Here is a 24,355-nt window from a genome sequence, read left to right as displayed (position 1 = left end):
AACCATGCAGTAAATCTCAAGAGAAACTGAAATCTAAGTTTGAATCTTGTTACCTTTCCTTCCATTTTTTCATCTCCTAGATGTGCTTCCTGCAGCTGCTTCAAAGCTTCATTGGATAACAAGCTGTAGCTTTCCTGGAGGGATCTAACTTGTTTTTCCATTTCATGTCTCTCTTCATCTGTCATTCTATTATGGGAAAAAAAAAAAATGGAAGGAGATCTCTGAGTGATTTGTAACTTGTTGGAAGTGATCTGCCTACCTTTACTTAAAAATGGGGAGCAGAAATTAGTACAAGTAGTCTGGAAAAAATACAGCCTAATTACAAAGATGTTCAAGAAAGCTACAGTCTGATTGCAGTTATTCAGGAAAAGAAGCATTTAACCTTTGCATGGGCCTTTGCCTACTGATTACCAATCAAGACAGGTAACATAACCAGCAAGGAGTCATGAGATATCTCAGCTATTTAGTAACTTAAACTGTCTGTTTTCAGACACAGATGAAACAATCTTGTGATAGGTAGCTCAATACTCATTTGTTACAAATTTGTTAATTAGTTTGATTTCAAATGAAGATTTATGTATCTAATACTTTTAAGATGACCAGAGGAATACAAACCAAGTCAAATTCTTGAAATAAAGAAAATTGCATCAAGCTTCACCAAATGGGAAGACAAAAAACTCCCAAATTGTACCTGAAATTCAATTAGAACTACAAGGATATGATTTATTTTTAAGCATACAATATATATTGATTCAATTAATTTACATTATTTGAAACATAAAAAATAGCATACTTGTCACTGTGCTTAGCTAAAAATGACTGAGTAGTCTGCAGAGCTTCAGCTATTTGTTCTTTCTTGGTTGACATTTCATGAAGGGAAATCTGAAAAATAAATAACCTGTGTTCAAGACTTAATAATGTACATAAACAAAAACAAATAAAACCTTATTTGTAACTGTTTACTGATTAATCTTAATAATATAAGAGCTTGATTTTTTATTCTATTTATCAGAACTGTATCATTTACATATGAGTAAGTCATTGTGATATGTTTTTTGATTAAGCAAGCTGTTTATAGAAAACTATTGGACAAAACAAATAGAATATTTCAAAATGTTATTTGATGGAAAATTAACCAATCACTTAAAATCACTCACTATAGTTAGCACAGTTTATAGCAGCTTTATAAAGGTTGTGTACGATAGTCATGTTTAAGAAGTTGCTCACCAAAATGAGAGGTAACAAATTTTTGGAAAAAACATATCAGAACACCACAAACCTTAATGAAATTCAATAACAGAGACAAGTGTAATATGAGACACATGGAAAATTAATTATTAATTAATATTCTCCACACTTTCAGTTCTGTGTCATCCCCGCTAAAGGACTTGTTCTGGTAGAGGAACTTGTGGGAATTTCGTATTCTAACTTTTCTGAGAAACTCCCTGCAATCTCTTCAAAGAAAAGCACTCATTTTGGATAAATAAAGGTAAATTATTAAAAGGGAGTTCTGCAAGCTGGCGGTATTTTCAACATAAGTGTTAGGTCTCGAACAAGGTGCTTGGGCCCTTCATTCACCTGGGGCTGGATACAACCAATCTGTCCTTGTATGCATCATCTCAAAGGGCCCAAAAAGTCTCCCTTTGCAATCACCACTAGCAAGCCACAATCTCATCACTTGTACTGCTTGCACAGGAACTGGACGCACTATGCAAGAAGATGAGGTGAGCAGGCTGAAGCAGCAGATGGAGTCACAAGATTCACTTTACTCAGGGAACCAGTGTCACTGTGGCTGCTGTGTGCACCTGTCACTACTGGCATCAGCTTCTCTTCCCAGTACCTGGCTACACCCCCCAGCAACCCCAGTCCTCTATGTAAAATGTATTTCAGCTGACATTAGCTATGAAAGCACCAGTTTCTGCATGTTCCTACACAACTTGTCAAGGCATCATTGCTAATCTGTGGAGACACAAACCCAGGCACCTCTGAAACTTGCAGCTCCCTCAGCAGGCCATTTCACAAGGGGAGCAAAGGCCCACAGGAAGCCAAGACAGCCAACTGACAGGTTACTCACTGGAGGCTCAGGCCGGACAGAGGTGATGACACCCACAGTTGCTATGGTAGGCTGAGCTGTCCTAAGGAGTTGAGAGCTGACCTAGCACTGATAAAGGTTTTCAGTGTAGTCATTAACAAGGGCAGAAGAGGACCAGTATTGAACATTTTGCAAACCCTGATTTTAACTACTAGCAATTTACTAATCAATATGTTCAAATCAGTACAAGCTTACGTCCTCCTGTAGATATAGGGACAAACTCAAAGCTAGCACTAGTCCTCTCTGAACAAGCTACATGCCAGAAAAGTGATCATCAGGACCACCAACCTTCCTAACAGCAAGCTGGATTTATGCACATGCTGGTCCAGTGGCTCTGGCACCAGAAATCATCACCTAAATAAAAACATAGGAACAGGATGCCAAGAGGGCCAAAATCATGTTTGCATGACAACACATCCAGCACTGTATGGAGGGATGTGGACAAGACACTGCTCTGTCCCTCCGCTGCTCAGTGTGCAGGGAAGGCTTAACCTACTGAAACTTTTTTAAGTGTAACTAAACTATTTCATGGGGCAAGCCCAGCAGAGGAGGATCTAGAAATGACAGGACACTTCACAGATGGACATTTATGGTCACAGTTACAACTGTACACAGTGACAATGTCCTGTTAAATACAAAAGCATCAAAATGGGCCACTCCAACAGCCTGTGGACTAGTGTGATAACACAGAAGCCTCAGTCATCATTTGCTGTATTTCCTAGGACAGCAGTTTTGACTATCCCTTAAGAGAACCCCTCATTAACTTTTCAAAAGCAAACAAATTAAAACTTGGCCCTCAGGCCCCTACTACCAACTTTCTGCTTCCTGGTGCCCAAAATGCCATCCTGACAGGATGCACTCTCCCTCTACAAAGGCTGAGATATGGTGTGCAGGGTCTAGTTCCTCTAAACTGATGTTATGCAGTGTCAGAATATGTCACACGCTAGGCCTGCGAAAAACAGTGAGAGCTATTTCTTGAGTAACATGCTTGTGTCCCTAAACACTGATGTTTATTTACCCAACCAAATGTTGGGTAAATGATGTTTATTTACTCACAACCAAATGTGAAATTATGTCCTGAGGAAGATGTGGATGGTGATTTGTAGGGGGGAAAAAATAAATTTATGGGTTATTTGGGCATTTTAATCCATGCAAAAACCTAAAAAGAGGAAGCGGTGCTTTATTTAAAGATATCTGTGTACCTGCTGCTTAGGTAAATCTGTCTTTTCAGCCTTTTCTCCTTCTTCTTTGCTGAGTGTCTTGCTGAGGTTTGACACCCATTTCAGTAAATCCCCAGCTTTCTCAACATGTTCCTTCTTTTCCTCTTCCATTGATTTCTGATGAGTTCCATGAATTGCAAAGAAACATGCAAATGTAAATTGTTGAAGTATGTAACATTAGTGTCTGTAGAAACACAATTCTATCACAATGTCATTATCATCACCACATTAACGTATTTTTTTTTATTTACCACCACATGCATTACTATGACACTTCAATGTAGGAACTAAAATTACACATAATTATAAACAATAACAAAAATAATACCGCAAGTGGTTTTTAATGATGATAAAGGTGCTTATTCGTACACACATACAATCAATATAAAATGATTGACAGCAAGAAAAAGCATAGCTTCCCAGCCATTACTCAGCAGATAAAATCTAAAAAGCATTTGCATATAAAATATCTTTGAATTGCTGCCTTTGCATTACCCTCAGATAAGGATATGTACAACCAGTATAGCATAACAGTGTTTCGCACATTATGCACATGGATTACCAAGTTACAATTAGGAAGAATACATTGCTTTTATGTCTACAAAAACAAGAAAAAATAAAAGTAAAATACTGAGACATTTAATCTTTTTCTGCACAGAAAAACATACTCCTAACTTAAAATCTGTTAGGTGGACGTTTATCAGTAGTGAGAAAACCTGCTTAAGCCCTTCCGTGTATCATAAGTAAAAATAAAAACATTTTATTTCAATGGATTTTTTAAAAATTTGATCTGAATTACAATTCATTTGCCTATTAGAGCAGAAAACAATTCTAAGAAAAAAACCCATGAAATAAGAGAAAAACTCGGAACAGGAAACACAATTTTGTGTAAGCAGTCCATTAAAATTAATGAAATACCAGTGTGAAAAAGTACGTATGCATGTGTGCTTACTGCACTGCAGATTTAATCCTTGTATATTTTATTACCACTCTTGTAAAACAAATGGTATCTGCAGACTGATTTGTAATTTTAATTTAAGTAACGGGTAACGTGAAATATTACACTGTGTTCACTCACAAAATGGGCAATCCCTTTCAGTCTTTAATGTAAGAATATGATTCTTGTCTCACAGAAATCTACCCACTTTGGACTAATATTAACTTCACCAACCCAAATACAATTTCTCACTTACACAACCTATACATAAGGTAATGACAGACAAGGCCTTTAAGTAAAGATTGAACACACAGATTGAATTTTGAAATTATGAATCTGCCTATCTATAACTTGCAGTTTTGCAGTAAGAATTATCTAATTCTAGTTTCAGTGGTTTATGCAATAATTAGTTTTACAGCAACTAATTAATGCTAGAAAACACCACTTAAGGTTTTCCATAAAGGGCATCACAGATATTTTCCTTAATTTTAACAAGTTTTAAAGCACAGCTCAAAATGAGTACTAACGTGTTTGGTCCACTATGAATTATAGTAAAGACTGGAAATTCCTGTTTTCATGGGCTGAGCTGCTTCTAACAACCGCAGCCCAGTGTGGCAATCAAAAACAGCTCCATCTAAAGCTTCTTTGTAGGTTATCTTCTTCTTAGTTTTGGGGCATGTTAAAACTTTAATGTGCAATTTTTCATCCTTCATCTTCGTAGCTGTGATAGCATCAACAATACCATTCTTAATTGCATCTTCCATTGTTAATCTGGAATGAGATTTTGGATCTATCAAGCCACCGGTCAAGTACTGATACTCCAGGCAGCGCATGCCCATTTCTTTGTCTATGGCACTTAAATGCACAGCTTCAACAGCTGACATAACAGTGTTCCTTACAGGATGAATGATCCCAGTAAAGATCAGCTCACACTGCTGGATTTGCTTGGCACAACCATCATCAATTAACTCTCTTTGCAAGGCTTCTGAAACACTGTACTTTTTCCCGGTAAATGGATCGATTACACCTCCTGTACTAACCTGAGCTTCAAGACATCGGAGGGCAGTAACTCTGTCCACCAAATTTTTGCGTGAGGCTTTCAAGACCGGAATTCTTTCATTGGTTTCAGAAAGCCAGAACCCTGCTATAGGACTGTTTAAATCTTTATTTGGCTGTGAACTGCTAACTAAAATATCACCAAACTCATTAATTGTGATGAGGCCTTCCTTATATTTGTTGACTAATGCTCTGTCAATTCTACCCTGATTTAAAGTCTCCTCAATATTAAACTGTACACCCGTTTTAAGATCTGTAAGCAAAAGAAAAGAATTTCCATCAGAGTCAAAACATGTAGACTCCTTCCAATCAAATTCCTGCTTTGAAAGCTCAAGATATGTAGCTTTATTAATATAATTTTTTTGATAAGCCTCATATGAAGTCATTTCAGCTCCTGTGTCAACATTAATGACAGAAGTTTTATGACTTTTCTCTGCTGATGGGCTGCTTATTTTCCTTTCACCAACTGGAAGCAGAAAGCATTTACTGCTTACACTGAACAAACACATTTTCAGCAACTCACAGTAGTACATAGCTTTCCTGTTATTTGGATTGTGGAAACATTTTGCATTACTTGAAGGTTCATGCAAAAATTTTAGAACTGTGTTATTAAGCAAGCCAAGCTGCACGGCGGCTTGTGGAGGTACACGAACACTTCTTACGGGATCAATAACACCCCCGCATGCAATCTGAGCCTCAAGAATATTTTTACCTTTTTGTCTTTCTAAAAGTTGAGCTTCCATAGCCTGAAATACAGACAGCACTTTCCCAGAACAGCAATAACCCAAAACAGCTTTCTCTGCCTCACACAGTCTACTCTTGAATTCACTATCAGCAAGCCCTCTAACAACTGAATCATCAACAGCGAACTTCTGACCTGTTGTGGGATCAATAATGAAACCAGTAGCTGCTTGGGCCTCTAAAAATGCTAAGGCTAGCGCTTTTCCTATGATTTTTCTCTTTGCTGCTAAAGTAAAAGAGAGTATCTCTTTGCTGGATTCAAGGTACAGCCCAGCTATAGCTGTAGGTTTAGTTAAAAATTTTTCAAGACTTCTCTGAACTTCATCAATAGTCTTCTGCCCTGAAATGAGCTGCTCAACAGTGAGCTTGTCTAAAAGATTAACTTCAGTCAACTGCCTGGCAGTTACATCATGTCGAAGACCTTGAAACTTAATAGTATCATATTCCTCTGTAAAATATTCCAGCTCAGTAGCATCATCAACAGTTCTCAAAACCTCTTCTCCTAAGAAAGAGCTCATCTTTGCAAAGTCTTCTTTCCTAAACCCTTCGGAAGTTTTGTATCCCTGAAACATTCTCTCTTCATTACCAAAAGTCTTGTTATTTTCTTGGTTTAATGTTGTGACTTCAACATGCATGTCATAGTGCTTGTTCTTCACTATCTGCAAATAGGAAGTTTTTGACACAGTGAGAAATACAACTGCAAACTATGCTGTAAATAATTCACTCCTAAATCCACCACCAGAGAAACCAAAGAAGAACTTGAATGCAAGTCAGAAAGGAGAACTGCTACTAGGATTGGTGAGCAGATATATGAAGAGCTTGAGTTTTGAAGTGCATTTGACATTTCAAATATTTATTCAATAACAGGAATATGACTAGACCAAATATCAGTAACTGTTATTTGCTACTTTATGAGCTTACTGCTGTTAATCAAAGCTTACTTTGACTAATAAATACACAACAGTGTATGTGAATTCCTATTTTCAACACAATTTTTAAAAATAATCTTTCTTAGACATTAACAAATCTGGTAGTAAGGTCTATTATAAAGCTTTTTGTGTTATGTAAGACAGAAGGGGCTCCCTTCACCAAGGTAGGAACATAAGAAATATTAAACAGAACAGTAATAAAGAATAACCAAAACCAACCAACCAAATGGACTAGCAAAAGGCACCGTTAGGAAGGCAAAACCTCACAAAATGTAGTGTGTACCTCCAAGGGATGCAGTTTCACCATTCCTAATTCATGTTTTGTGTCTTCTCCATGTCTAATGGTTTGTTTGGAACTGTGTAGGTTCCTGTTTCTCAGTGTGTCCCTTTCAGATGTTCCAGAGATTTGGCTTGTTTTATCAAAAGTTATCTGGAACTGTGTACTCATCTGCGAAACAAACTCTGTAAAAGACTGGGAACTTGAATCTTCTGATTGGTTTATGCTTGACATCTGAAACTGCACCTCTCTTGGTATTGTATCATCAGCACTCATGTACAATGTATTTTCTTCTATTTGATCAGATTTAAAACCTGATCTTTCCTGTTTCTTCCTTAACAAAGGTGAGCTTGGTTTTGTATGTGGAGGAAGCTGTTCAAATTCTTTAGCTGCAGTCTCACTCAGGTAATTGAAATCATTACCTCTTCTCTCATAGCTCAATCTAAATCCAGAATCTTGGAGCTTATTATTTTCCTGAACTTCATTCTGAAAGGAAAGAAACCTGTGTTCACTCTCCCTGACCTGCAGATCCATCTTCTGTTTCAAGCTCTCAACCATGCGCTTCTGTGCTTCCAATTCTTCCTCAAGTTTCCTGCACTTCTGGTGATAGTCCATTTCAGCCTGTTTCCCTTGCTGTAGCTGTTCGTGACATTTTTTAAGCCTTTCTTGCAGATCTTCCATTTGCCTCTTGTACAACATGACGTTTTCCTCAGCCATATGCTTTTCCTGCTGAAGAGCAACACATTCTAGTTTTATACCAGATATATCCTTTTCTGTGATGCTATGGGATTCCAGTAATTTTTCAACTTTTTTCCTAAATTCCTCTGCAGAGTGTTTAAATTTAATGGATTCTTCCTGAAACAGAATCATCTTCTTGCGTGCCATCTGTTCATCCAGAGTCTTCTGATGGAGTTCATCCTGCAATTTTTTTAATTTGCTACTTAGTTCTTGTATGTGAGCTTGTTGTAGTGCTATCTTCTGCTCACTCATTCTCTTTTCCAGAGTTAGAGCATTCATCTGAGCATTTAAATTTTTAACCTCCCGGTCAATGCTAAGGGTGGAAGCATTTTGTTTATCACATTTTTTTTTATAGTCACTAGCTAAGTCTTTTGTTTTTGCAAGATCAACTTCTAGGCTTTTGATTTTACATATAAATTCTTGCTCAATTATTGTTTGTTTATGCAATTGTTCATTTGTTGTACGCAACTGTTCTTTGAAACCATCTGCTAGGACTTTCAATGCATCATTTTTCCTCTGAATATTTTCTTTTTCCAAAGTCATCTTCTCTGATTCAGATTGAATTTGCTTCATCATTAGTTTTGTTTCAGTGTTCCATTTATTAAGGTCTTCTATCTTTTGTTTCAGTGTTTCTGACACCTGATTACTTCTGGTTAATTCATTCTTCAGCATCTGAATTTCATGCTGGTTTTCTTTCTCTACTTTTGTTTTTTGAAACAACTCTTCTTTAATTTTCTTATATTGGTCTTGAAGATTATTTGCTTCTCCTTTGCATGACTGTGTTCTGTGTTCAGCTGCCAGCTTCTCCTTTTGAAGAGAACTGATTTGTGAATTTAAATGTTTGATAGTGATTTCAGTTTTTGTCTGTGATCTGGTTAATTCCTCTATTTCTCTTTTTAGCTGTGTCTTTTCTTGCTGAACAGATTTCAGATCCTCCTGATAGTTCATCTTAAGTTTCTTAAGATCCATATTTTCTTGCATCACCTCTTCGGCTTTACCTGTGGTTCTCTGTAGCTGCCTGTCCAGTTCTTTCAACTGTTGCAAATATCCCTGCTCTACTTGGTCTTTTTCCTCCAACTTAATTTTTAGGCATTTAAGTTCACTGTTGACTTTATCTAGTTTTTCTTTTAATAAACGAGACTTTTCTTCTGTTGATGATTTTTGAAGCTCAATTTCATTCAGTTCATACTTCAAGTCTTTAATAGTTTTATCTGCTTTTTTGTTAGCAAGGGTCAACTCATCTATCTTTTGTTTAAGCTCTTCTACTTTTTTGGCTTCTAGTTTTTTCTGGAAACTCATAATTTCAGAATCAATCCTACACTGGCTGCCTTGCCCAGCTGTGAAAGTTGGCAGGGAAGTTTCTCTAATTACAGAGTATGTGCCTTCAACAACCTTCCTTCTGGATTCAGTTCTCTCTCTTTCTTGAAGCTTTATTTCTGATAGGTTCCCTTGAAAGTCAAGATCTTGTTTCATTTGCTTGATGAGCTTCATAAGTTTCTCTTCTCCATCTGTTTTTTTCTTCAGTTCCTGCATTAAGGATTTTTTTTGTTTCTCTAAATCATGCAGATTAGTATCTTTTCTTCTTAGAAGCTCTTCAAAGTTTCTTCTGGTGAAGGTGCTTTCTTCTATTTGATTTTGAAAAGCACGGAGGTTTTCTTCCAGTATCGTCCTTTTAGCCTCTGCCTGAAAAATGAACTGCCTTACACACTCCAGCTCTTGCTCTGCATCTGCTTTCTCTCTCTCAATGTTTTCTAGATCTATACGACACTGCTTTGCCTCTTGCTCAGCCTTGGTCTTTTGTAGACTGATCTCCTCCATCTCCTTTTGCTGCTTCTTACGCTCTTTTTCTGCAGCTTCTCTCACTTTAGGAAGCTCCTGTTCCACCTGGATTTTTTGTTTCTTCATATTCTCCAGCATGTCCTCAAGTGCTTTTACCTTTCCCATGAGTTTTTTATTCTCATCAGCTGTGCTGTTTTGTTGTGCCATTAGATCTGAATATGCCTGACGTGCAGATGCTTCCTTATTCTTTAAAATCTGTAAAAGAATAAGATAAGTTGGAATGCACTTTTTGTAATACAGCATGTGGAATATATTATTAGGCTCTTAGAAAAGCAGAAGGGAAAATACTTACTCATGTATATATGGTATGTCCAGAAAACAGGATGAGCAGTTCCCACCACCATCACCTTCTCTTGAAGGCTTCAGGAAGTCACCATTAGCCAAATATGAAACCCTTGACAAAGACATCCACAAAGCGAAGAAGTCCTGAAGCCTCTCACTTCAGTCAGATGCCTCTTAGCAGAAAGCAGCACCAAACAGCTCACTTTGCCCTTCTCTCCAAACAAATAGGTAGAGCAGACAATGACCCAAACACAGTATGCAAGAATTCCCAAGGAGAAGGTGGCTTACCATTTCTCCGTCAGTTCAGCAGGAACTGGAAGAAGGATTTAAGCTAGCAAGCACAAATGACAAAAGAAAAGCGTGGAAATCCCCTCCAGGAAAAGAAACAGTATCTTAGAGCCAAGATGCAGCAGCTCCAGAAAGAGTAGAATCCAAACCACTGTACATCTGTGCTCCCTATTGTGCTCCCCAGTCCCAGTGCTCCCAAAGACTCAGCTGGGGGATGAGCAAGAGCACAGCTGTTCTGCAGTGTAGACACAGAAGTGTAAACATGGTAATTAGGAAAATCCTAATGAAAACCAGTTGGCTGGTAGTCTCCATATATTGGCACATCCACAGCAAGTCTTTTAAGCAAGAAGTGTAATCACCAGTAATAATATGGTTGAAACCATACATACCTTGTCTTCATTAGCACTACTGAGGTGCTACGTTACCAAATGTGAGCTAACATGAAGTAAGAACACACCTGTATTCCTATGATCACACAAACAGGGCATGAAGGGTAAGGATAGCAATGTTTTCAAACAAACCATTGGGTTACTTAAAGTTTACCAGATTTACCTGATTTTTCATATGATACCTGAGACATTTCTTAAAGGGCTAATGCAAAGGCAGCTTCTTCAGTTCCTTTCCATATTTCTCTGTATTATATTTTTGAACAGTCCCCAATAGAAACAAAATATTTAAATTAATTTGTTATCAGATCTTTTATACTCACATAAACACAAAGTCTAATGTATTATGTTTGAAAAAGAAGACCTAAAAATATAGATACAGTAACAAACTGCATCTTCTTAGATTTCATTTTTCTAGTCAACATGCTGAGCATCAGTTGGGTGGAGAAAAGGATGGCAAATATCAACACAAAATAAACATAAAAATTAATTTCTAAGAACTTAAAAACCTTAAGCATCTCAAAATGCACAGTAATTGATACATGATTATCATATTGATTGTTTAAATTATGTTCAATCAATCTTAGATCACTTGACCTTGACATATTTTGTGATTCAAATGTTGATTTGCATTGATTTAGAATAATTCTTAGATTAACTCTTCCATTTGCATTGCATAAAAACTCTGGTACCTTAATAATAGTTGTGCTCCTTTTCTCTTCATTATCTTTGTCTCCCTTTTTTTGCTTTTCTTTTTTTTCAAATGACGCTTTTATGCCTACTTTTTCACCAAATGTTTTCTGGAGTTCAGTGGTTTGTCCAGGGACCTTTGTGTGATTACTCTCCTCTCTACTGTCTGCTTCTGAAACTAGCAATAAATCTTTGTATTTCTGATCCTGTTCAAGCCTGTCTCCTCCACTCTGCTTCTTTCCACTTCTATTTATGTTGTCCAAACCGTAAGTGTTACCCTGTGGTATTTTTTTCACACTTACTTTCTCATAGTGACTTAAAGGCTTTTTTGCTAGTTCATGTTCTGATAATGGAAAATAATCTCCTCCTCCAGAAAAAATTCCTGAGAGACCTGAGTTTGCATTTAAATCACTAGCATTTTCTAACAATTCTGTACATAAATGTTGATCATTCTGCACTGGTGATACTTGAAAATCTAATGGATAGGATTCAGACACTTTGCCTGCACAGTGACTCTCTGAAATATTTCCCGAAGAAACAGCCAAACTTTCTTGCTCCATATTCTTGGCTTTGTTTGAATTTAAATTTGATATTTCTAGGATTTCATTTTCTACTAGGAAGTAATCTCTATCCAGAGATGCCTTCTGCAGTTTGTCAGTATTCTTTTCAACCTGGCAGCAAACTGGATTGTTCATAGGTTGCAAATTTAACTTTGCTTTTTCACTTCCATTGTGCACTGCCAGCTCTCTGAAAGAGTATGCAACTTTCTCTAAAGATGTTGCATCTGTTGCACCTGAAGAAGAATCACGTTTTTCACCACACACTTTAAACTCTCTGTCTTCAGATTTTAAAGTATTATGGCTTTTGCTTTCTGTAAAGCAATGCTCTTTATGCTGACACTGAAAATGAGTTCTCTGTGGAAAATGTTGCTGTTTGTAAGGGCTGATACCCAGGGCCTGCTTTGCAGTTTTTGGAGTTACTTCAACTTTCTTCGTTGTTAGCTCAAAATCAGTTCCTGATTGCATCTCACAGTCTTCCTTTGTTGAAACATCACTCCCTGCCTTTCTTGAATTTTTTTTTCCTGTGGTTTTGTGTATTATTTCTACTTCAGGCAACTTTTTTGATTTCTCCTCTGTTTTCTGTCTCTTTCCATTAGCAATTTGCTCATTTAACATGCCACCAGGATCATTGTTCACACTCACACAGATTTCAGTTGAAACAAAACAATCTTTTCTGCCATTTTTTCCTTCTTTACTTTGATTACCAAAACCCATTAAACTCTCCTGCTCTGTATGTAGCTTACTATCTCTGTTGCCACTAATGCTACTTTCTTGACCACTGAAATTTAGAAGTTGCTTAAATGTTCTATCAGTTTTGATTTTATATCTGTCTTCATTTAATTTTCTTCTGTTCCTTTGCGCTTTATTTTCCATGTATTCTGGTTTACTGGAAGAGTTCTGATTTTGCAAATATTCCACATCCATCATGCTTTCATTAGGTTTCTTTTCTTCTCTGAATTCAAGATCTTCATTACATCCCAAATGTTGAAAGATTTCAGCTGACTTCACAGGTTGCTGGAGTTGATTCTCTTCTAGTAAACTCTGGGCATGACAGCACATGGATTAAACTGAGATATGATAAGAAGTATTTTATTTTTTCCTTATTCTCTGTTTTCTTAATGCCATTACTGAGAGGAAGAAAGACTGGTATAAAAAAAATCTTGGAACAATCACAGACTTCAAGGCTCTGTGAAGAATTATTCTTCTCAGAAGAAAAAACCTCATTCCTCTTTTGAAAAAGATTATTCTTTTTCTGATTTGCTACCCTGATTAAAGAGAAAAAACCCCATTATATTATTTTGAGACTGGAAACCTGCTTAGGTTACCCTCAAAGAAATTACCAAAGATTTAGAAGGCTGACAGGGCGTAGAGGAGGAAGGAAGATAGGGGGTATTTGATTTATAAAAAAAGCAATCCTGGAGACTCAGAGCAGACTGAAACTCTATATATTAAAAGATTCCACTTGTTCTTGAAGAATGTGAAGTCTAGCGGCATTCACAGATTTCTTGATCCTTGTTCTTTGACTGACTTTTTATCCTTGATGCCATTATCTTATTAGTCATACTAAATCCTCAGTTATAATGGCTACTTATCAACAAACATCATGTATTTCCATCAGTTTGCTCCACCACTTCATGATGCCCTAAGATGCATGCTGTTGTTAGTGTTGGTTCAGAGGTATTCAATAGCAAGAAAAACCAATAAAGACAAAATCAGCCCCAGAATTATATAACATTCATTTAAGAACTGTTTTTTTCTTTAACAGTAACATTAAAATTTATACCCATTCAGTAGTGTTCTCCAATTTTATCCAATTTATCCAGTTTATACTAAAACAATGTTGTCCTTAAAGAATGACTATATAATCTCTTTCTGAGAGAGAGTTTTCAAAAGAAAGCGAAAAATTTAGAAGGGGCTTTTTTTTTTTTCCTCAGTTATTTGGAAGGTTTGCTTTGCAGCAAGCATGTACTTTGAGTAATTTGTCTGCCTAATTTCAATAACTTACTCTTGCTAGTAAGATCCAACCGTAAGCATAAATAAAATGCTGTTTGACCCCAAGGAATCAATACAGTAGAAAGGCAGAAAGAAAAAAAACCTGAACAGATCAAACTAACTTAAGAAATTAATTAAGAGGCATCTCATCTCCCTGTTGAAAGGTTGTAGGTTGTTAAGTGGACCAGAATGCATACTATGGAATATTAAAAGCATGTATACATAGGGTATACGCAGTGAGGTTGCCTTCATCTTAATGCCTGCCTTTATCCAAAAGATCAAGCCCAAAGGTATTAAAACTGAAAGTATTAGTATTTAAATTTAAACTACATCTTCCTCAGAATTCAACAAATCATAGGATCTTTCTAGGTGAAAGAACTGGTTAAATGTATGGATGGTACAGGATTTTGCTTATCTGAATGATAACACTGCTACATTCCTGTATATTGTGCACTGCATAAGGAATTTTAGTTTTCCACATCTGCTGGTAACTTTGTGAATTATTCCAACAGGTATATTGCTCTTTGTTTGCCTAGATGTTATTTTTTCTTGGTTGACTGCCAGAGAATAACCTACCTCTTCCTCTTCCAGTCTTTTCAAAGAATCACCTGCAAACTTAATATATTGGGTCATCAAAGTCACTAAGGCTGTGTACCGAGTCCGTAGATCCATGAACTGTAGAGAAACAAAGATGGAGGGTAAGTGTCATTGAGGTAAACACTCCCATTTAGCTTGAAGGAAGTGACAGACACTGCTTTAGAACCTATCCTGACGTTGATTTCAAAATCATGATTGTGGAATCCAAAGTTCTAATTTTGATTCCAAAATTCAATGCTGTCAACAAAGTGCACTTGAACAAATATATCCTAAGGATCTATGAGCAGATCCGTAAGAAGAAGAAACAGAAGACAATGTTTTGACTTCACAGCCACTTGATTCTTCCCCCTGTAAGAAACAGTCTTAAGAGGGGAAAGCCATGCTTGGCACTATTCCTCTCTCTAACAGGTAGCAGGGAGACAGATTTATCTTTCTCACCCAAATGAGGCTGATTTGCTTTAGAGTCTATCAAAGTGTCCAGATCTGGTAGGTTTTACTATGGTCAAGATGACCATATTGTTTATTGTTTACTGTGATCAAGATCCAGTCCAGAGGTAGCTCTAAACAGTTTTACTGAGACACAATTCTCAAACAGCTTTTTATAATTTGGGTGACTTTTTTTTTAATCAGCAGCATTATACTGTCTTGCTACCAAAATGCAGCATAAGGAACAAGAGACTATTTGCTATATTGTGTATCTATAGAGAAAAACCCCAATCTTTCTTGGATTACCATATTTAATCATTAATAAATCCAAAACCGAATTCTTGTGTTTACTCTGTTTTAAGCAAAGACTCATATTTTCCTGTCATAAGAAACCCATTTACCTCTTGAATAATGAAGTCTGATGAGCTTTGCATTCTTCGGCGCTTTACTGGAGATTTTTGTTGGGAATCAACCATAGCTCTGTAGGTCATGGTCTGCAACTCATAGTCCTGTACAAGAGAAAATACACAAAATCATTTGCATTACACATGATACTGACACTAAAAAAATAGGATTATAAGTGTAATGTTGTTACCTTCACAGCAGCTGAGTATTGTTCTGAATACTTCTGGCATTCATCTATTTTGCTTTGTTTCATTTCAATCTCAGAAACCAGCATCTGTAAAATATGAATGTACATTTTCATCTTTAAAAGTTATTTTTATTACTATTTTAATTAATATTTCTACTTTATTTAACATTATCTAACATAAATAGATGGCTCATTAACATCTACTTTATCTAACACATTCCTATCCAAATGCGTACAAGTAATTATGCTCAAGCCTATGTCCTCAGCTTTACCAGATTTACAGTAGAGAAGTAGTGACAAAACATACCAGGCTGATAGTTTGTGAATGAACTTGAACAACATCAGGAATATATCGTTTCATGCATATAATTTATTATCCTGTCTATTTATACTGCATTTCCTTCTTGCAGGAGACAGATATTGTGTTTAGCTCTGCTTCCATGAAAACACTTCTACATCCATAAATTAAAAAAAGCAATACTGAAAATGAAATTATGTGGAAAGGGGAGTCCAGAAGTTTTAAGACGTTGATGTTCTTGCACACTTGAGGACCCAACAATCTGGTCTATAAAACAGGGACAATAGTCACTGGGTGATATATTCATGACTGCACTATAAACACAAATTCATAAAATCTGGTGATTAGTTGGAGTTTTACAGTAAGGCCTGATGGATATAAGCCCCTCATATTAATAAACAAGAGTGAGATCCCTGATATTTTAATTCTTTGGTCAGTGCTTACTGCCACAATGATGTCCCTTTCATACCTTATGTTGGTTCAATTGCTTAGCCAATGCTTTGCTATTTTCAGGATGTATTTCTTGAATCTTACGCTGAGTATCTTCCACTTGTTGAATCCAAGTGTCCAAAGAATTGTAAGTATCTTTATAATACTTCAGAGATTTATTAATACCTTCTAGGTCACGCAACCTGATTTTGTTTTAGAAGACAAATCAAAGGGGAGAAGATGGTTATTAAAGACAAAAATTACAACACTAAGGCAAATACAGCTTTAATGGCTTCAAATGCCTTAGCTCTGTTACAGTTCACAGTATAAACATACTAAAGTAACACTAATTAAAAAGCAAATTCATTTCTCAAACACTAAGGCCCCCAGCTTGATGAACGCTTCCCATTCGTCATAAAGGACATCCAGGAGAGATCCTATTACACACGAAACTCCATACATCCCTCATTAGCATGATCAACTGCTTGAAACTCCACAAGCACAGGAAACCCCAAGAAAGAGGGAGGGGCTCTGCTACAGCAACCAGCTCTGTTAGAAGAAGTGAGAGTTATTAAAATGTGACCTATGCATCAAGGAGTATATACCATGCTGGAGTCAAGTGGTGGTTCACCATTCTCTTCGTGCCTCCCAGAAAACAGAAAGAGTTACACTAAAACTAAAGACTGTGAATATGCTAACGTGCAAAAGTAATTGAATGTCCATCTAATTTTAAATCCTGTTTTTGACCTAAAAAGAGAGTTCTGTGTATTTCTTTGAATCCATTTCCATACTGAGGCAGATACCAACAGTTTTTCTTTCATGATCTTTATACTTGTTATCATGGCGTGATTTTGGTGGTTGCTCTGTGCAGAGCCAGGGGTTAGACTTGATGATCCTTGTGGGTTCCCTTCATCTCAGGATATTCTATGATTCTACTTAAAAGATCATACAAATATTACCACTCAACACTGCAGAATAAACAGAATTAAACAACGTTTTACAGTTCGACTTGGAATGAATACTTTGAATTGCTCTAGTGTTGTTCTTAAGATGCCAAAAGAAGATTAAAAAGAGCAAGCAAAGGAAATTTTTTTGCTCTGGTTTCATACTTAAGCATGTTTTAAAGCTAATAACCACAAAAAAGAGAAAGGATCATGATAACTGCAGCCGATATTTGTACATATGTTTTGTATAATGATTATCAGTGTCAAGCTGGTATGAAGAAGCAGAGATAATATTTGCAGAAAGCAGCTTGTTTACAGCTGTACTGTTACAATTATCACAATCTGTCCTATTTACACCAGAAGCCACTATGTATTAGCAGTCAGTTTTCAGCATATTCTGTTCAGGATACAGTCCTGGGAGGAGGGCATGTGGTTCATGCTTACTCTCTTGAAGAAATAAGAACACTTTAGCACATCATAAAACTACTCTTAAATCATTTAAATTATGTCACACTAACAACTGATAAAAAATCAGAGGTGGAATTTAAGCTAGCTATTCTGCAGCCAGCTTTATATGAGTGACCTTTTTCCCATCTTCTTTTTAACTTTCAGCAATGTTAAACAGACACAACTGACCTAGTCAATTACAAGTGAATAACTTCAATATTGCACCTGAATGTATATTCACCCTTTAGAAAAGGAGGACAAAAATGTGACAGGTTGTTGTGTGAACTTTTGCCTCAACATTACTTCACTGTTCTCTTTCAGGCTACCTATAATGACAAACTCAAGTACATTTCAAAGGAAATAAGTTCAGACTGCACAGTATAGAATTCCCTAACATTTGCCCACACTTCTTCCTTCAGCCTCTACAGTTCTACTTCCTTTACATAGAGAAAACAGAACTGTGGAGGCTGAAGAAAAAAGCATTTCCAGGAATTTCATGTATGGACATCTCCTTCAGAAATATGGGTAGGTGTGTTCTGCTGTATCTGCACATCTGTGTAGGCATGTGCACTTGAGCAACATATTTCAGTATCAACTTGACAGCAAAGGCCTGAATTTAGAACACTATCTCTACTGGATATTTTAAAAATTAAAAGGCACTTCACCAAAAAGTCACTGCAAATTTATCACAGAAGTCAGTGGAAGCTAAGAACTTCCAGACTTAACACTCGGGTAATTAAAAGCAAATTAAGGTCAATCCATTCATAACTGATGAATCACCTCATCAATTTAGCCCATCAGAACTAATTATGTGGAGAAACAGATGGTATTTCCATAGGACTGCCAGGCATTTCAGCAGGTTTGGGTTTTTTAATGAAAAAAAAGACAATTTCTTTCCACTGTGTATCAGTAAGTAGGAAGTTTCTGTATCATGCTCATCTTTTGGAGCTTAACAGTCACAGACATTCCCAGTGGAAAAGTAAGGCAATGTTGCCAACGGGACAATAAAGGCCTTCATCCCAGCACATTCCAGAAACAGTTCGGAAAACTATTCAGATCTGTTTTATCATTCAATTCTGATTTTCTTCCTCAGAAATTAAAAAAAACCCCACAAAACTATATAAAACATGAACAGATTATAATAAAAAAGTCATACAAACCTATTTTCAATTTGAGAATGAACATTTTGCCACCTCTCAGCCAACTGATCGACTTTTTCTTTATGCCAGTCAAAGTCAAGATCACGTTCCTTGTGCATTTTAAACATCTGATCACTGATCATCTTTGCCTTCTGCAGTTCATCCTCTAAGGCATGGAATGTTTGTCTTTTCTCATCAACTTCAGACCTCCATTGCTAGTAGGTGATAAAAAAAAAGTTGTAAATAACTTCTAAATTATGACATTATTTTATAAATTACTATTTTGAACAAGTATGCTGTATAAATGAATCAATAAAAATGTTTCAATTAATATTTTAGTTCTGCTTCCTCAAATACTGAAGGGGCACCAGAATGGGTCTGAAGTAATAAACTGCAAAATATTTCTAAGTAACAGCAATCCCCACAACACATAGATAAAAACACAGACATCAAATGAACACACTCACCTTCTAAACTACAGCTTACAAAACAAATTATTAGGCAGATGCCAATCATTCTATCTAGCAAAAAAAGCATTACTCATTTGTAATATGAGAATGAGTTATATACAGCAAACAAATAATGCTGAACTTCAGTCTTTCCATTTCTCAAATCTGCCAAACTTCCTAAGAAACCCTGATTAGTACACCGAAGCAGTGGCAGGAAGGTTATTGTGGTCAAATTTACATAACATAAATATATGTTTACATTACCCTAAGTATATGCTACCTTCTGAAGAGCAAAGAAGATCCTACTGCAGCATTAACAAGTGTCACTTCTGCAAATTCAGATACTTCAATGCATTTTGCAACAGCAGGAAATGCTTTCAAACTATCCAAATCCTAATGCTCCAAATCTGTCATTTTTTTCTGAAATGTCAATCCTACTACAATCTAAAACTAAATATACGAACCAATGTTTGATACACTATAGAGTGTAGCATAATGAAATCAGGTGTTACAAGAAGATAACTTTTGTTCCATTTATTTGATTTGCCCATGAAAAGGCACCAGCCAGCTCTTACCTTTAATGTACCCATCAGATTTTCAATATTGTTTTTGTCAGCTGTTACTGCCTCTTCTTCACACAGCTTAGTTTCGTAGTGTTTCACTAATGATTCTGCTGTTTGGGTGTTCGTCAGCACCAAATTTATAGTTTTTAATCTGAAAAACAGACCCCCTGTTAAGTGAACCATCAATGCCAACACAACGCTTCGGTTGTTTTCTGTAAACTAAAATGTGTGATGGAAGACAGCCTAGTACGTACTTATCTATGAAAATGGAAGACATGGAGTAGACTTGGTTCATATTTTGTATAACAATATTGAGCTCAGAGCGCAGAGTAGGGACTGAAGGTGAGCCAGCAGCTTGACTGAAAAACTCTTCACATTTTTCTGTGATGACTCCCAAGTCATCCTTTAGTCGATCCAGTTCTTTCTTCAGTTTCTGTAAAATGAAAGGTGATTGGTAGTGCTTTCATCCTACATCAACCTGATATATACCCTACATCCCACTATGAGAACAGGTCTGCCCTCCTTCGCTTTGATGATGACATAATTGAATAAAATTGAAGAGAAATGTATGTGTAATAGGGAAACCAATGGAGTTGCCATTCATCAGCATCTTTTTGCTCACAAACACAAGCTAAATATTTGACTCCTCTTTTCAAGGTACACTGCAAACCTTCCTGGCTTACACTCAAAAGTCAGGATATATTTGTTTTTTAAATAAAACTTTTCCTAGGTAAAACAGACTTTCTCAAAGGCTCACCTCTTGCTCTGAAATCCTAAGCACATTTTCATGTACATCATCCCTTTCCATTGGCGTCCGGATCTGCCGTATTAACCGCTCCTCACAACTCTCCAGTCGCAGTCTGACATTTCTGACTTCAGAGATGTACAGATTGTAAATAGATTCTTCCTGCTCCTCTGTTGAAAGAATTAAGGCAAGTGTTAGCCAGCAAAGTCATCATGTCATTTTCACCATAACTTCTCACATTTTATGAAGTCATTGCTCTTCAGATCTTTTCGTGACTGGCCAAAATGCCATCAGTTTCCACGGAAATTTTGGTTATAAAGCAAATCTTAGGAACTCTTAATTTTTGTTTTTATTAAATCATCCCCTCACACATGAAAAATTACTATCCGTGATCAGTAATTTTGTGATTCTTTGATTCTGCACAGACATTACCTCAGTGGAGACACTGCTAAATTCAGTGACTGATACTTTTAATTAGTGGTATCAGGGACATAAATTCTCTTTCAGATGCACAGAGCACCATGTCTTTCCTGAAGTTTAGTGAACTTTGCTAATGAAGTAATCAGCTTTGCACTACTGTGTTTCTTTAAGTCATCAACTACTCAACAGTAAATCAGAAGAGCTATTTTAAGCTTTCTGTTCTCATTGTACTAATACAGTGCTAATTAGAGTTAAGAGAGCAGTAACTACAGGCATCCTGCAGAGCTAGAAAAATAGCTAGGACGTTTTCTTTGCCTTAACATGGTGAAAAAGGTTCTAATTCTGTGTCCTGGTTTGCGACACCCGAGGACATTCTCTTACGAACTCAATAAAGTAATCAAGCTTTTTTGCCAGCATTCAAAAACAAGGACAGCAGGACTAAGCAGTGAATTGTAATACACATAATAAATTCTTAGGTGTAAAATATTTTGCAGCATTTATATGTTATGTAACACATTAGTATTTTTACATAGATTAATATAATACAAAGTTAAAAAAAATTAAGAGCTTCTGTATAATGCAACTGCACACATGTAAAAATGACTCTGTTCAAAAGAACATGGGCAGTAACAATATCACCATGATAAAAGAGATCTCAAGATCAAGAACAAAATCTCTCTCATAAGGGCATCTTTCTGCAGCTCTAAGCTAAGTTTTACCTCTTTCTGCAGACTTGAGAAGCTCTTGATAGTATTGCTTGCAAACATTTACTTCCCTTTCCAGCTGTGCTGTATCGGAGCTTGTGAAGATTTTGGACTCCTGGCTGTCTTCCACAAAATCATCAAAGCGGGACTGTAAATTGCTTAGGACCTGTTGATGTTCACCTGGCAGCATTGTCTTTATCTGCAACAGATTATAGACCCAAAGCAGTCAACAATGGTGTTTCACTCACAGAGTTCCTGCGATGCTTTTTATCAAAAGGCAATATTGATCAACTACTAAGATGGTGAAGTCATAGAATTGAGGTTCTGAAAGCTCACTGTTCCTTAGCTGGAGTCTACTTGACAGCTGATAATTTACACTCAACATAAAATCCTTTTCAATCTTTCCCATGAGGAATGGCCTCTGTTAAGCAAACCCTACACTGGACTTCATTTCTTCCATCTAATACCATGCAGCAACAAACAATAGCAAGGACAAGTACAGACATTTCAAGAACTATCTCAGATTCCTCTTTCCAACAATAACAGTGATAAATTAGATAGGAAAGTGTTGGTTTTGGTATTGCAAATATTATTTGCAACAATTTGTGATCTCACACAGTTTTTGTCATCCTGCGACTTCCTAGTAAATGGTTAAGAGCCCTTCCTAGTCATAACACATACTGAGGCAACATTGCCAGCTCGAACAGCTTCAATTTCATTTGTCAGGTAATGCCAGGACACCACACTCTTCATGTTTACGTGTGACTCGTGCCAAAGGGCCAGAACATTCTGAAATTGCTGCTCAATCCTGAAACAAAAAAAAATAAATTCCAACTTCAGATCAGGGAAACACATGAAAACGAAAAAGAAACAAACAAAATCCCAAACAAACACCACAAAACTGTGAGATACCCTTTTAACCCAAGCTTCATGTAAGTGGATTTTAATAGAAAATAGGTAGTTTTACTTTGTCCCTACCTGTTGGCTGTATCTATTGCTTCTTTGTTTGGTGGAGGAACTGTAAAGCATACAGATGGAACCATGGCCTCATTACCACTTGGGCTAATGACTTTCCATTTAGCACGATGGGAGTTGTTTGCTAAGACACACTCATCATCTTTGTAAATAGTTATCTAGTATTAACAGAAAAGCAGAATAATTTGATGAGCCAAGCATTACAAAATAATTGTACAAAGCACTTCTGCAAATGCTCTCAACAAATAAGCAACAGAACAACAAAACCAATGTTCTAACCAAAGGATTTGCTCTTGTTTACTAGGGTGGAAGAAATTTACAGCCCAGCTTTCTCCAGGAACATGGTAATTAATGAAACTTTAGCTGAATTCTTACATCTGTAATTGGTTCAAGGAAATTTTAGTTTCTAACCTCAATTTGTCTATAGTCACAGATGGCTTTAATTGGAATGGATGTTTTGAGTGCACAGTCAGGGTTCCTTGGCTTCAGCTGAATTATTGCCTTTGCTCTTCCCACAAGGCCTGCTACTGTGCTCTTATACTGCAGGAGTTGTTCTTTTTCTTCCTAGAACAGTTAAGAAAAGAATATGTCATAAGAGATGTCCAGGGTACAGTACTGCCTTTTTGATCCTGTTACACATCTTTTTTCCCTGACTCCTTCAACTGTATTTCCTAAAAAATAACATTTTTTCCAAAAACAAAGTACCTTTCTATCTTCCCACATCTGGTATTGTAAATATAAATAAAAAGAACTGTATTTTAAAGTTATGAAAAATAGTAATTTATTTATAAGTCCTGAAAAAATCAGCATTTTTTTCCTTTATTTTAAATGAATAATCTTAACACATTTTATATCCCACCATAACCTACACATTTCTTGTTTCATTATAACTCCTGCTCATAGCATCCAACCAAAGATCTTACCATAGACTCCTGGACAAGGTCTTCCAGCCTATGAAGACTGCTTGATCTATCACAACTGTATTTTCGGTATATGGTATCTTTTAAATTCTTCAAATATTCCATGGCATCTTTGGCATCACTGAAAAACTAGGATAAAAAAATTATCTGGGTTATTTTTAAACAACTTTAAAAATACAGAATCAGCTACACTGAAGTTTTCAAGTGCTCTCTTTCAAAACAACCTTTTCTCATTGCTTGAAGTGACCACTGCACCACACCCAGCTACTCATGACCTCATGTCTAAATGTACTCTTCAAAAAGGCACACACTGTTAACACCAGTTAGTCTTGGTACGAGCTACATGCAAAATTAATTCTGCAGTTATTGAACCTGCAGTTAATGACCACTCCTGCAATGAAAAAAAATTTATTAAGCCAATCTTGCTTTCCTTGGAATTACAATTACTTTCATACAGAAAACACAGACAAAGCCTACAAACTATAGAAACTAGCTGCAAAATCCAGGCAGCACAGCTGGGGCAAACATTTTGTGCAGGAAGGGAAATAAGCTGCCACACTTGGCAGTTCTGCAAGGGTATCTGCTCACCCAAACAAGGGTCCTGGTTAGGCACAATTGGGAAGGGTAATCCCATTCTCTCCCTTAAGCCCCATTTCTTAAATCTAGAATTCTGGTTTGTT

General features: G+C 36.5%; 1 protein-coding gene across 9 annotated transcripts in view; it reads right to left on the bottom strand.

The window, feature by feature from the left end:
- Positions 1-24,355, bottom strand: part of DST (dystonin) — a 289,675-nt gene that overhangs the window by 112,264 nt on the left and 153,056 nt on the right. For 5 of the 9 annotated variants that reach the window (XM_066179759.1, XM_066179753.1, XM_066179754.1 and 2 more), the window contains 16 exons: positions 23,679-23,804; positions 23,167-23,319; positions 22,759-22,913; positions 22,462-22,588; positions 21,796-21,979; positions 20,669-20,826; positions 20,166-20,344; positions 19,924-20,062; positions 18,921-19,114; positions 16,410-16,572; positions 15,646-15,729; positions 15,452-15,559; positions 14,604-14,702; positions 3,295-3,429; positions 794-882; positions 54-186 (listed from right to left, as the gene is read on the bottom strand). In XM_066179759.1, the coding sequence (XP_066035856.1) occupies positions 54-186; positions 794-882; positions 3,295-3,429; positions 14,604-14,702; positions 15,452-15,559; positions 15,646-15,729; positions 16,410-16,572; positions 18,921-19,114; positions 19,924-20,062; positions 20,166-20,344; positions 20,669-20,826; positions 21,796-21,979; positions 22,462-22,588; positions 22,759-22,913; positions 23,167-23,319; positions 23,679-23,804 (2,226 nt within the window). The other 4 variants (XM_066179751.1, XM_066179752.1, XM_066179758.1 and 1 more) reach the window with 3 other exon arrangements.

This window comes from Chamaea fasciata, unplaced genomic scaffold, assembly GCF_029207755.1.
Source record: "Chamaea fasciata isolate MVZ Bird 193981 ecotype frontalis unplaced genomic scaffold, bChaFas1.0.hap1 SCAF_3, whole genome shotgun sequence".
Lineage (NCBI taxonomy): Eukaryota > Metazoa > Chordata > Aves > Passeriformes > Sylviidae > Chamaea > Chamaea fasciata.
Note: the sequence above shows the minus strand (reverse complement) of the source record. Positions and strands in the feature narration are given on the sequence as shown.